At 43.1% G+C, this 14684-nt stretch overlaps 1 protein-coding gene across 1 annotated transcript in view; it reads right to left on the reverse strand.

Moving 5' to 3' along the window:
- The window catches only part of YBX3 (Y-box binding protein 3), an 18216-nt gene that overhangs the window by 2168 nt on the left and 1364 nt on the right, over nucleotides 1–14684 (reverse strand). The window contains 6 exon segments of the mRNA XM_031064258.1: nucleotides 1–84; nucleotides 2122–2213; nucleotides 3411–3533; nucleotides 4173–4262; nucleotides 9005–9038; nucleotides 10766–10829. The exon segment at nucleotides 1–84 is cut by the window's left edge and continues 45 nt beyond it. Coding sequence (XP_030920118.1) covers nucleotides 1–84; nucleotides 2122–2213; nucleotides 3411–3533; nucleotides 4173–4262; nucleotides 9005–9038; nucleotides 10766–10829 — 487 coding nt within the window.

Below are 14684 nucleotides of genomic sequence, written 5' to 3' on the forward strand. Positions count from 1 at the left end.
TGGCTCATGGCACTGGCCTCGTGATGGTTCTCCTTGTTTTCAGCCTCTCCAGTCGTCGGGGCAGGGCGTGGGCGAGGGGGCCCTCTGAGAGGGGCAGAAAGAGGTGGTAAGAATGAAATCAAGAAAGGTTAAACTACAGTAATTTTAGCCCAGCAAAACCTCCCAAAACCAAGTATCATCCTCAATGGTTTTGAGTTCTAGCAAACCATCCCTTCAGGGTTTGGCTGGCATATAGTTGGAAAGGAAAGACAAGGAAAGTGGGCGTCTCTTCACTGTTGAAGCTACGTCACCATATTCTGCTGTCTATGCTGCAATGAAGATGCAGCTAGCCCCTTTGAATTACTAGCTAGCAGAAGAAACAAGCCAGCAGTGGCCACACAGGCTGAATGCGCCGAGTTAGCTTTGGCATGGCTAAATACCAGCCTAGTCCTATTCCTAATTAATGGTGGAGTCCTTGCAATCCTCCTCACTTCTACCTGAAAACCATTCCTGGATCTTGGCTCTTTGCCTCATGTTGCCCCTCTTAACCAATTAGGAAAAGCACCTATCACAGGTGAGCTGGACCTGATTAACACTAAGCTATCAAGTCCATGTTCTTGATGTATACAAGAGCATTTCACCTGATTTCTAGTATAAACAATGTTTATAAACTGTCAAAACACAGCCAAAATCCAGTTCCCATTAGCTAATCCACAGCCACCTAGTCCCAAAAGCCAATTTAGCTTTTCCAAAGGAACATAGCAAAAGTGCCAGTGTCACTGGATTGAGTGCCTCTAAACAAAAGCAGTATCTGTGAACTCAAACAGAAGCGTTGTGATAGGCTGTATCATTCCTCTCATAGGAAAATTGCATCAGAAAATAACAAGTTTCCCTTAGTCATGGACAAGTTACTCAGCCTGTGATTCAACCCCATGACATGCAAAAGCCTTGCTGGACTTGCTATGGCGATATCTCTGACTGCCCAAAACTAATGAAGACTTTCAGGAATTAAATTTATTCAGCTTGGATGCTAACAAGCAGCAAGCATCAGTAGTATCCCATTTCCCACAGTAAAAGGGCCAAAATGAACATGAATATGCATAAGCAGAAAAGCCCAAACTAGAGGTGGAAGGCTTGTGGTTTTAGACCCAGATTCCAAAAGGACAGATCCATTGTGCATTGAACAGGCAAGTCATTACAATTAAGAACAATCTTTTTATCCCTATCAAATTCAGCTTGTTGCTGCTCTTGCACTGTTTTTCACCTCTACTTTTTGTTTTTGAACAGACATGCAGATGGAAAAATGGCAATTACATCATTTTTATAGTTCATCTCTAAATTCTGTATTGGAATTTGACTTCATAAGCTACTTGATAAACAAGGACAATATGATGAGGGGCAACTGATTGAATGGCAGACAAACCAGCCCCTTGAGGACCTTTAAAGGCCATTTGTCCAACCCCCTTCAACTAGATCAGGTTGCTCAGAGCACTCTCCAACCTGACCTTGTAAGGGGCATCTATCACATCTCTGGGCAATGTTTTCAGTAGAACCCTATTTCAGTGTTCTACCACACTCATAGTAAAAAAAAAGTCTTCCTTCCATTTATACTAAATCTCTTAGTTGAAAACCATTACCCTCATGCTAACACAACAGGCCGTCTTAAGAAGTTAATCTCCATCTTTCTTATAAGCCCCATTCAAGTACTGGGCAGTCAGCTCCCTCAGCCTGCTGGCAATGCTGCTCCTGCTGCACCCCAGGACATGGGTGGCTTTCTGGGCTGCAACTTCACATTTACCAGCTTACACACACAAGTCTGCACCCACCAGCACCCCCAGCAAGGTGCCAGATAAAGTATAAGTTATTACTTATCCAGAAAAGTATGAGTGTTCATCTGGGAGGACATGGACACTGCAGCTCACTTCAATATGCTGCTCAGTTGTGAGAAGTAATGGGATGCAAAGAATTCTTTGCCCTTTCTAGGCCATTATGATTCTGAACATACAAGCACATGAAACAAATTTCTCCAAGTAATTAAAATGCTTCTCACTGTGTCTACCATTTGCGTAAGTGCTCCCCCACTTGGAAGCCTGTACAGAGCACAAAAGCATCTGAGTGACCGAGCAGAGGAACCGTACACACCTGCGATAGCGGGGACGGTAGGTAGGATTCCTGTGCACTTGCTGAAGTTGTCCTCCTTCTGTGACCCCATCCTTGATTTCTCCCTCACCACCCTGCTACCAAAAGAAAACAAGCACTGTATTTGACAGGCAGTATATTAACCATAACACTGAATGCAAGCTCAAAACAAATATATCAGTACAGAAATCCCAGCATATTGGGTAAAAAATAAGCAGCAGATACTCAAAAGGCTTAAATTTGGGCAAACTTAAGATGAGGACAAAACAAGAGCCATCAATGCTGCTCCCACTCCTCAGACTAAGAAGCTGTTCTTAGAAACATTCTCTCTGAACATATTAACTGCATTTCACTACATGAAATGCACCATAAGGGGTACTTGTTATGGCAAGGCAGCTACTGGTCAGGACAATTCTTTATTTGAAAAGCTAACAAAGACATCACACAGAAATTTGCCACAGACCACTTCACATTCTACACAAAGCCCCATTCCACAGGGAACCCCTCCAACAACAACATCAAGAAGTTTTAAGATAGAGTGTTTGATGTGATGTAATACAGTTTATCTTTCTACACAGTCCTTTCAATCTTTCAGAGATGCAGTGGTTATCTTTCCCCTTTAGTTGTTAATCGATAAAGCTGCACATTGGTTTGGGTGTTTTTTCTGGTTTGATTTTTGTTTGTGTTTTAAATACCAGCCATCAGTAATGTCTGTTTTAGAAGATGTTACATGAGTTAGAGTTTCTCGTGTATTATTCTTCCCTTCAAAAGAAGGAATTTAACAAAATACCTAGAAACAGAAGTGCATCTTCGGCATCTGATCCAGCAGGAAGCAAAAGCTGTGGCGTCCTAACAGCCCTTAGTGGTCTACCCTAAGTTTGACAGTTATTCTTCCCATTTTGCACAGCCATTTTAACCACCATGACCATACACAATTAAAAACCCTGCAATCATCTGTGATGTTCTCTCACATACAAAAACAATCAGGATAACTAAATATCCAAAGGAACTAGGATAGATAGTAGGAGCAGTTAGTATCTGACAGCAGTCGAGGTATAATTGAGAGACTCAGAACTCAAAAAAATAACACTTCTCGGTTTACAACAGCTTTATACTGCTTATCCACTTTGCAATAGCAAACTGTTCTGGTTTTGTCAAGATGCCTTGTACACCATAACTTGAAAGTTTATTAGACCTATGTTGCATGACCAGAAGTGCCTCAGACAGTCAAATGAGAAACAGCCCTGCCAGTACCGTGTGTGGCAGCAGCAATGCAGGGAAATGGGACTCACGCTCCGAGGTGGGCCCCGGCGCCGGCCAAAGTAGCCCCGTCGATAGCGGCGCCGGTCTGCAGCATAGCGGCTGCCTTCCACAGGGACTCCATCTGGACCAGTGACATTAGCTGCTTCTGCACCCTGTAAGGGCAAAGGAAAGGTAGCCAGGGTGGTGTGAGAAAAGAACAACCAGCTACAGGGAGAAGATGAAACAGGTAAGAGGCTTTTTTGCATAAGGAATCACTGTAACTTGGAACTTTCTCCTGCACAAGGCAAAAGGAGGTTTGTTATTCTCAACCCCTTAACCAAGAGAGTTATCATGAGTTAAGAGAATGAAATCCTATCCAACGGCCTGAGTTCAGAGGAGGAAGCAAGAAGGAACTGACAGTCAAAAATAAACCTCAAAAAATGTTCAGGAAAGTAGAAGCATAAGGAAATTGAAAGTTCTTACAGTTAGTAAGCTACCAGACTCTAAGACAAATGGTTCAGGGCAATATAGGCCTCAGTTCATAATTACTGGGCAGGCTGTAGGCTTCCCATGTTCTCTCAAGGAACAACTGCAGAGTCCAGAAGCACTAGGATGCAGTTTCCTAGTAGTTTTGATACATATCTAGAAATATGCCTTAATGACACCTTTAAAAAACAGATTTCCCCCAGAAAAGCTATATGAATGCCACCAACCCAGTGGTTAACACATCAGACAGAGACATCAAAGACACAGCTGAAGTTGTGTGATGTTATCACTGTTGGACCACACCCTGAGGCTCCATGATCTCTCACCTTCTCTCCCTCAACCACATCAAATTCCACAGTCTCTCCATCACCAACGCTGCGCAGGTACTTCCGTGGATTGTTTTTCTTTATCGCCGTCTTAAAAAGAAAATGCATAAAAATATATTATTTTAAGTTACTTAAGTTACACATTCTTAGCCCCACAGATGAGGGAAGGGCAGTATTTCTCTGCTACAATTCCAACTCTACACACCAGAGCAGTCACTACACTAAGGTATTTCAAATAGACTGATGTCTCTTATTTCACAGGCCCACCAATACTCAGTTCAAGGTCTCCTCTCGCTATTTATGAGTTCATAAATCAGCTGCTGCTCCAAGATCTGCTCTGTCCAGCACACTGGATATAGAAATTACTGCAAATCTCTGCATGAACAGAGTTCATACTCAGTGCCTGATTTCCTCCAAGCTATACCAAGGCAGCACTAGCAGCAAGTGTGATCCCTGCCTTCAGTCATTAGGAGAGCTGTAGACCATCTAAAGAGAACTCAAGACCCAGAGCATTTCTGTAGAAGCATTAACTATATGGTATCATGGCAAGTCATAGCAACTAGAAAAGAATTACTGCAACTCTGGTGTAACAAATTAGCATTTTATCTAAGCACTGTAAATGAGACCCCAAATATTAGGTGAGTCTGTGATAACACAAAATAGTACCAGAACAGACAGATGGAATCTTAGCCATCTCCTGGACAGAAACTCCAAAGTAGTACAATAATAGCTATTAATAATAATACTATTATTGTTACATAAAAATAACAACGTGGGTTTGGATCAAAGCCAGTTGTACACCTCTTCAGACTCACAGGAAACACACAAAACTCCTGGAGCAATTTTCAGTCTACAAATACCTTGCTTGTACTCTGTGGAGTATTTCTAGGACTCCACAAAAGGCTTTTATCAAGACAAGCCTATGGTCTGTTCATCAGGCAAGGCTTTGCAAACTGGAAGATGCCAGGGAGAAAAGACCAAGACATGCACCGTACAAGCTAATCCAGTAGCTATTTTCTCACTGAAAGATTATTATCTTGCACTAGATTATTAAAGACCAATTCACATTCCTGACGTGGGAACCTTTAGTTAGCATGAAGGAAGGAGGTGCAGAGCCAGCAGAGAAACACATGGAAACACAGGGCATAAACCTGGCTTAAGAAATTGGATGTGGGGTAGAAACAGGAGAGCCAGTTGTCCTGTCTGTCTGCAGTTCAAGAAAAACTGCAGAATGACCATCAGTGGAGCTGTTACCTTTGCATAGCAACAATATTTAGTCAACAACAGCCCCAAAGTATTTCCAACTGAAGGAAAAATTTATTCAATTTAAAGCTCATCTTTACTACTCTAGGAAACCTACTTTCCTCGCTGCTCAATACAGTCTCCTCTGTGTTTCAGGCCACAGACCAGCATGTCCTTCTAGCCATACCTTTCCCTATATCCTGCAGCATCCCTGAACAGCCTAAGGAAAGATGCAAGAGTGTATTTACTATAATTGTCAAAGCAAAAATATTCCAAGAGGTTTGGGGTTTTTAAATACAGAAACAGAATGACCTGTTCAATCAATTCCTTTGGGAATTACTTCAGCAAGCAGAGACTCCACAATTATCTCAAACAACTTTGTTTGCTTTCTGCTGACTTTTTAGTGTAACTGTCTCACTTCTAAAAATCAGATCAAAGTGTTTGCTTTTCCATAAATTTTATATACTAGTACTAAAACCCTTAATCTGCAGCGAAGTTATTGATTTAGTACTATTTGTACTGAAACAAGTACTATTTGACTAAAACTTTTAAGACTTGTGCTTTGCATGTGATAGAGATGTCAATAAGCTGTAATTTAACCTCCTTCCCTTTCCCTGTAAGTGCAGAAGAAGAAAGGACTAACAAATTTCTTTTCAGCAGAGGGTATACATAAAATATATGAAGCTCCTCAAATACCATTCAAAAAGTATAATGAAAGATAAAAGCAACAGTATTCCACCGGTTCTGTTTCCAGCTTTATGGGCAGAAACTTCAAGAATCCAGATCTGCAACTGCCAGCAGAAGGTAGAGGCTGCAGTAGGCTGGAGCTTGTTTTATAAAGGCAATCAGGACAACTTTAAGTAAATCCTAGAAATCCAAGCAGCAACTGTAAAGCTTTACTACTTCAGCTGCTGATAAACATCACTGAAATAAGCCTCTAACAAGCCTAAGCTCTAAGCTTGATGAAAAGACTTTTACTCTGCGTATCTAGAGGGAAGAGAGCACTATTCTCCCTGTTACTGTTTACCAGCATGCTGCAGGCTCCAGCTTCTCTGATTCAGAAGACAGATGTTTCATATTAACAGACAACACTCAACAACAAAGCCTTTCCTTTCCCAGGGGGAACACTGATGAACAGGCAACCAGAAGAGCCTCCAGAGCTAGTTCAGGTTCTTGTTTGAAAGAGTTCTTTCCATATGCTCATACCACCACATCATCAGCACATCCAGCCTTGCCCCAGTAACAGCCAAAATTTGTTACACTGATTCCTGGTGCAGGTACTTCAGGCTGTGCATGATCAACATAATCCAGTGAAGTGAAGAGAAAGATTAACTCCTCCTCACAGCTCACTGATTTCAACTCTACCTAATTAAATGTAAGTGCTCTGGCTGCTAACACGTTTCCTGTTGTTAAATTGTGAGACACACTGCAGCCCATGAGGCAGATGGATCCCTTCTGCTCACAGCACCTGTAGCTGACTGACACAGTGCCCTAGGCAGCACCTTGCACCAACCAACCAGACAGGGATGCAAAGTGAAGAGCTGCCCTTCCCAAAAACACTGCCTGGGGCCCCTGCAAGACAAAGGGTTAACTCAAAGCAAGCCATGCATGCCCTAAAAAGAAAAGCATTTTAATCTGTACTAGTTATAAATAGAATCCAATAGCCAGACACCAAGCACTAACCCCCATTCCAATCATGAGATCGGCCATTCCATGCAGGGGAGGCAGGCAGAAGCTGTATCTATTCAACTAGGTCAGCCTTATTCTGAAGGGATTAGGAGTGTAATCCAGCCCCTCCCAGGCACGAGGGCACTATCAGCACAGAGGGAGCTTGAAGCAGGATGTTTGCACACAACATGGATTTGCCTCCCTCCTCAGACAGCCTCATCAGGAGCTCTGGCCAGAATGTCCCAGGCTCTGGGAGCGAGCACATCCATGTACAGGATGAGGAACATCTGACTGCTGCCAAGCCAGAGCAGCACTAGAAGCCTCTACTCTGCCATGCTCAGCCTGCCAAGAGGGTTAATGTGATGCAGGCCTGCACATGATGTGGTATTTCTGAAACAAAGCCAGTTTTGCTCACACCAAAAGGACTTCAGCCACAGGAGATGGGAACTCACCAGTTTACATTTAGGGGAATAATCTCCTCTACAGGTGAAAGAGACAAAACAGCACAGATAACACTACTTTTCTGTTTGGGTCTCAGCTGGCAGCCCTCCCAAGCAGAATAACACTGATCCATGTCATCTGTCATCAGCACAACAGCCATTTTCCAGGATATTGTCTCACAAGTATCAAGGAAACCTCGTTTGTCTTTACGGCAGTGCTGACTATCCAGAACACGTTTCTCTTCCAGAACTGTTCCCACCCTCCTCTGGACACAATCCCACCAGACCACAGATGTGTCAGCATGCCCACAGCACAGGCTGCTAAGGAAGGAAAATGACCATCAAAAATTCATATATGCACTGACAGGTCTTGCTCTCAAACCCACCAGCTGAACCAAGAACATGTACTGCGCATACTTCCCAACATCATTTTCTTTCATAACAGGAACTAGATTTATCCCCTGCCAGCTCCAGCCAGGTTCAGCTAATGGGTGTACACCCTATGACCCAGAGAAACAGTTACCACTGTTACCACAGTTACCACTATTTAGTCATCAAGACACAAGAACTAAACTGACTCTCAGTGTTGACTCACCAGCTAAGGATATATGCACATATCCTCATTCTCAGTGACCAGCTCTGGGAACAAACTTCCTGGTTACATTTGATAGAAATACTGTCACACCACAGAGAAAGCTCATGCTTTCAAAGATCACATGAGCCTGCAGACATTTTATACGGGACAAACTCTAGAGGCAAGATTGCACTTTCTGGTGAATGATGCAAAACCAGATCTAAGCCAACTAATCATTTGACATCAGCATGGAGACAGCATCCTCTGTCTTGCCATTATTTGCCTGCAACCTGAGAGTCACAGTATAAACTTAGAACAGCCTCCTGACAGCTCAAGGAAAGTTAACCAATAATGAGCCGCTGGGCAAGCTCACTCTGCTTGGGCATACTTGGCACACAGACTTCCTCCTCTTCTGCCTAAGAGCAGCTGCCTTGTGCAGAAACAGCTGATTGCAACCCAGGCTGGTCAAGAGCCAGACTAGATCACTTTCTCTCCAATACCAGGGAGGGCAGACAGAACAGACCTGCAAGTGAAGAGGGTAGGAAGAAACAAAATGCACAAGGAGCATAAGGAAACAGGGGAAGGACAGACAACAGCAGCAAGGTATTCACAAAGGAATCATCTCACCAAGGGGAGACAGCCAAACAAAAACCACACCAAAAAACACCTTTAGTGTTCAAATTAGAGCAGACAAAAAGGGTTAAGAAGGGTTGAAATACCTAGCCCTTCATAGAGAAAGAAAACAACCTAACATTTCTACCTGAAAATTTCAACATACACATCCACTCAAGTTATCTGCAGAAAATATTCTAAGCAGAAGCCAGGACAAGGTTGTGTAGCTGTTGCAGGAAGCTGAATTAGAAATCTACCATAGCACACATGTCTAAGCACAACTCCTGCTGTCTTACCTGATGAACAAACACATCTTCTTTGGTATCATTTCTGTGAAAAGAAAGTGAGAAGTTGTAAGAGTTTAGACTGAAGAGACTTTAATAGAAATTCCTGGCTTTTCAAGTGAAACCCTCCTTCTCCCAGCCTGTAGCACATGCCCTGAATTCCATGCATTCTGTCTAAGCCTATGCTACCAAAACCCTGCTCTGGACTTCTATGGTCATTTGCTTGAGAACAGAAAGGGTTCCCAGGCCTTCAAAAGGGTGAGAGGACGGGGGAGGTTCTCTGTAATCTTCTGGCAAATATTCTGTGTTTTCTTTTATGCAGGGCAGAGCTGATGACTGGACTGCTTGTTTTTCACTACTCTAACTCCCCAAAAACACTTCCAGAGGGACTGCAACCTGAGCTGTTACCCCAGAGGTCAAACAAGACTGTCAACAGGACTGGCCACAGCTGTTAACAGAGATCTCCTTTCAGTGAAATTCAAAGCAAAGAGGCACAAGAGGTGTTAGGAGAGTCCACAGGAGGAGGACCCAGATATGAACGTGAGGTTTTCTGGATTAGGCCAGACACTTCAGGCTTCCACATACAAAACACAGAGATAAGTCTGAGACCTTGAATCTGTGTTCCCATACAATAAAAAAGAGCCTAAACTCTGCCATCTGTTCACTCAATTCCTCCTCAACAAACACAACAGGTGGGTCGAAGAGTTTGTGAAGATAATGCATAATCCCAAATTTGTTGTCCTGAATTAAAGCAATAGTAGACTTCACATTAGGAAGAAAGCTAACAAGTTATTACACCACAACCAGGTGAAGGCTCTTAGATCAACTACTATTACAGATTTTAAGAGGACTTCCTAATTAAAACTCTTCTTCTAAGCTTATGTAACACTGGATAATGACCTCCAGAGACTGAGATTAATACCACACCACAACTGGCTTCAGATCCATGAACATGGGGTCTTCTACCCCTTTCTGCACTGTCCAACTCACCCAAATCTGCCTGATGTGTAACAGCTCAAGGACTTGCAGAGTGAAATAACTTGTCAGGTATGTTTTTTGGAAGACAAGTGTTCAGCATGCAGCAGTTTCATTCCTCAAAAAAGCACACAAAACATTTAAGCCTCTCAACCACAAAGATATTTCAGCCTTAAAAGCCAGAGTTTCCTCCAGTAAATTGGAAGCATGGGTCTTCTGCACCTGAGGTTACAGATGACCAATCTCACCTACAGCTGTTAGGATTCTCAATGCTATTCAGAGGTTTGTTTGTGCCCAGAGAAGAGGAAAAAAACCCAAAAGATACAAAGAGAAAATTTCTATGAAACCCAGGCCTGGGATATTTTAGGCCTGAGATACTATCAGAGAATCTCAATGAGTATCCGCTGGAGGTATTCTGACCAAGCAGTTAACACTTGAAGTTTAGCCAAAAGTATTTCCCCTCATCTTCCTACCTTTCTCAGGCCTTTGAAAAAAGCCAGGCAGTCACTAAAGAGTATGTAGCTCATTAAGTGTGTAGTAGAAGTAAACATGAGAAACAGGTAACAGACCAAATTTGTAGAGTTTGACCCTTTCTGTTTTCTCCCCATACACATAACCTTTGACTGGGGGCTGAGGTCCTTAAGAAAGTTTGCTGAGTGCCTGGCCTAAGCTGACTGTCAACTGCATGAGCTTGTAGTCAGGTCCTGAGGTCTCTGTTGCAATCAGTAACACGTGGCCTATCTTGTGTACTAGGAGTCTTAGTACAGCATAAATACAACTATCAGAATTTAAACATACCTGTTGATAAAGCCATATCCATTTCTGACATTGAACCACTTGACTGTGCCAAGAACTTTGGTGGCTAGAAAGAAAGTTAAAGAAGTTAATCTAAAAATATAAGGAAGTACAATAACATTACATAAATACTTTTATAATTGCATATGAAGTTGCAACCAGACTTGTTCTGTTCCCTTAACACTCAAAGTGTGCCTTCATCTCCCAGTTCAGCTCATTCTAATGCAGTAACAAGACACAGTGCTTAACACACTATTCTTCAGTCAAGGGTTTACCACACACCACAAAACCTAGCCCTATTTTCAGAATAGAACATCTATCCCTTTTTTTATTCTCTATCCCAGGAATGGGCAGCAAAGCTGAAAATCCCACTGCAGTTCACCAGTTCTCTTCAGGTTAGTAGCTAGACATGAAATACATCTGAAGGAAACTGTCTACAATTCCTCTCTTTTACTTACAGTTACCCTTCTTTCTTCCTTGGAAACCAGAACTGCCCAAAGAAGCAGTATCAAGTACTGTGCAACCCTCTCAAGTGGAAAGGCAGCACATCATCCTTATTCTGGAAAAGCTCCTCCTTGCATTGTCAGCATCACACTAACCAAGTAAGACCCCACAAGACTTTTTTTTTTTTAAGTACTCCTACTGCCAAGGCATCACAATCACAGATCATCTTAAGTTTTAGCTTTCATATTTTTCAGATTCTGTACAGTCTTAGTAACTCTGAACTTCATATAAAGTGTTAGCAAGTTCTCTTCACAGCTGAATTAGACAAAACAATCCTTTCCCAGCCTGAGAACCAAGCTTCAGGTTACAGCTTCAGGCCCAAAAAGCACAAACAACAGCGAATTTACGAGAGCAACGTGAGAGGATGGAACTTCATAACCTGAAGCTGTAATTGGACAATTAATCCCAATATGTAAATAGACCAAAACTTAAAGTGTGAAAACTTGTGACCAGTCATACATCTTGGGTAGAGCCACAGCAGGATTCTGGTACTGCCCAAGGTGCATCCCTTGAAGGCCTTTTAATAAACAACTGCTTTATTCCTTTAACACTGTTTAGCCTCTGCTCCGGGTTAGCCTCTCTAGGCATCAACTGTTTAGTTACAAAGTGACCAACTTCATGTTCTGTGACTTGCAGTATCAGGCAAGCTCCGGTCTCAACAGTAAAATAGCATTTACTTAGAAGCCACACTGCAGCGTCTTATAGGACCTGGCATAACCTGTTTCTCCAACTTGTAGGAATGTGTAGGAGGAACTCGACAGTGATGGAGGCAGTTCAGCCTCTCCTTACCTCACAGCAAATGGATGGACACCACCAACTTGCACTTTTCAAACCCCTAGTTAAAGGAGAGTTCTAGCCTCTATAATTTAAGAGCTGTTACTTGTTAACACAGCTCAATTACAGCTACTTAAGCAACCCGTGTACTTACTTGAAAAGGGTCTAGTCACCTACAGACAATTGCTTGCTAAAAACCTCACATACATGTTTTGGGGGTGGCAGGAACTCAAGAGGAAATAAAGGAAACCAGACTAGAGAGTCTCCAGTTTAGAAGTCCACACCACTCTGCTAGAGGCAAGAACACACTGTAAATTGTTACCTTCATCTACTCTGCACCTGTATTCTTTTCTAAATATTCACAAGGAGATGACTGAGCCAGCCAGACCTTTGGGCTCATGGCCCCTCAAGTAAGAACGTCTGACAACAGCAGTGCATTGTAGCACTGCTGCTGTTGTTACTGTCAATAACAGGCCCTTTCCCATTGCCCTTTTAGACGTGAAGGTTTTTGTCTTCTTCAATATACTTTTTAGTAGAAAATGTTCTTATTCAGAAGCAGTGAAGTCTTAACACGACTGAGATATCACCTAGCAAAAAAGACTCTGCCTAGTACAACATGCGTTCCCAAGAATTCTTGTTTACTGGAACAGAAAAACATTCCTTCAGTGCCAAACACTGGTTCAGTAAACAGTGTTCAGCACCAGTATTTATAGCTGTGATTTTAGGTTTAGTTTCATAGGGACATCACCACATATAGACACCTCCTGCTACCACAATGGCATTGGCTACAAGAGCTCCCTGCACTCACACAAATCAACAGGAGGGGACAGGGGAACACAGAAATAGTGCCAACAGTGCCTGCAGGTTTCAGCCTGCTTTGAGAAACAATGCCAGTACCACTGCTTCCCTCAACCTCATCCCTTCCCTTCTCTGCAAAACAGCTTTGGAATCTGTTAGCCTACTTGAACCAGATTAGGAAGAAGCCTAGGAAGCATGACAAAAACCCTCAGAGGAGTCAAGAGGCTGGGGAAGGAGAGGCTGTCAAAACTCACTCTGTGGCCAGTTGGCTGCTGCTAAGTGGAGGAGTACACACACAGTTTAAAAACGACATTGTTCCATGGGGGAAGACTCCAATATATTCTCCCTAAAACAGTGTGCTAGCAAAATTAGACATTTACAGTCTCCCCTAAGTATCACTGTGGGCCAAAAAAACTTCAGACAAAAGCATGACACTGAACACCCATGGCACAGTCACTGGTAAGCCTGAGCAGGCAAGTCTGGCAAGGAGGAGGACAAGCCCAGAGGAAAACACAGTAACCAGCTAAACTGATGAGTCACAGAAGGCAGTTGATGTGCTGACGTACATCCCACCAGCAAGAGGAAGCCCACATACTTCTACAAGATGCTGTCCTCTGACACTATCAGAGGAAACAATCACCAGCCACTCCTACCCATGACAAAATAGCCCTTTAACAAGGAGAGCCAAAGCTTCCTGTGACCAGGCAAAAAGAGAAAGTTGAGTAACCTCTACCCATATTCCTACAAGCCAGACATTTGGATGCCTCAAGCAAGCATAAGATTTTTCTTCTAATGGGATCTTTGTAAAAGATTAAGGGAACATAACTGCACAGGTGACCATTAACAGGGACATTTGAGGTGGACTTTAATGTAAGTCCATTTTCAATTAGCATTCACAGTGATCCTTTTCCTCATAATTCCTAATAAAAAGCTTGCCTAGCAATAAGGCCATTTTACAAAACCATCACCACGGTGGTTTTCATTTTCCTGCTAGTTCAGGAAAGGCACTTCTACCTTCACTTCCCCCCACCCCTTCTCTCCAAGCAATAGGAATAGGTGAACAAGGTAAAAGCATTACCAGGAATGAAATAAGCCACATTAAGGCAAGAAGCAGCCAGATATTACAGCAAGTATGGATGTGCTGATTCCTGTGTACTAATTACTGACAAATGAGGTAACGGGGAAAAAAAAATGAATCACACAAGCTGCGCCTCCAAGCTCTGCTTTGCTAGAATTCTTTCTAACTCCACTCCAGAGAAATCCCTGGATTTTCTTTCTTGCAGCAAGACCTCAGTTCTCCCCTTCATAAGAGAAGGTCCTGTGTATCCTTAAGGAAATCTGGGACTCTACACTGTAAGTCAGCTTCAACTTTGCCTTTGCCAAACGCTCAGAAGTTACACAGTTAGAAACAGTACACCTCTATCGGCAGCAGCCTGCAGATTTGAAGTCCTGTCCTTTTCAACAGGTTGATCCTATTTAACCGCAATGAAAACGAGTCACACTTGCTATGCACCGGGCTTGAGCAGAGAGACGGCAACATGACATTTCGTTTGCCTTCTTACTGATAGTAAAGTAGAAACCAAACCCCGCCCCTCCAAAAAAACCCTCAAAACAAACAAACCCTACTAAACCGGGAAGCCTTATTAAAGCAAGATTCTTTATGGATACAAAAGTTGTTCCAGGACCTTAACATTAAGGAGAGGCACACAGGGTTTCGAGCAGCCCTTCCCGGGGGAGACGTCGCCGGCAGGTGCCGAGAAGGGGCTGAGCCGGCTGTGCCGCGCTCGCTGTCCCGCACGCTCCGGGCCGATGAGGCACACACGGGCTCCCGCCCAGCTCCCGAGCG

This window comes from Geospiza fortis, unplaced genomic scaffold, assembly GCF_000277835.1.
Source record: "Geospiza fortis unplaced genomic scaffold, GeoFor_1.0 scaffold242, whole genome shotgun sequence".
NCBI classification, from domain to species: Eukaryota; Metazoa; Chordata; class Aves; order Passeriformes; family Thraupidae; genus Geospiza; species Geospiza fortis.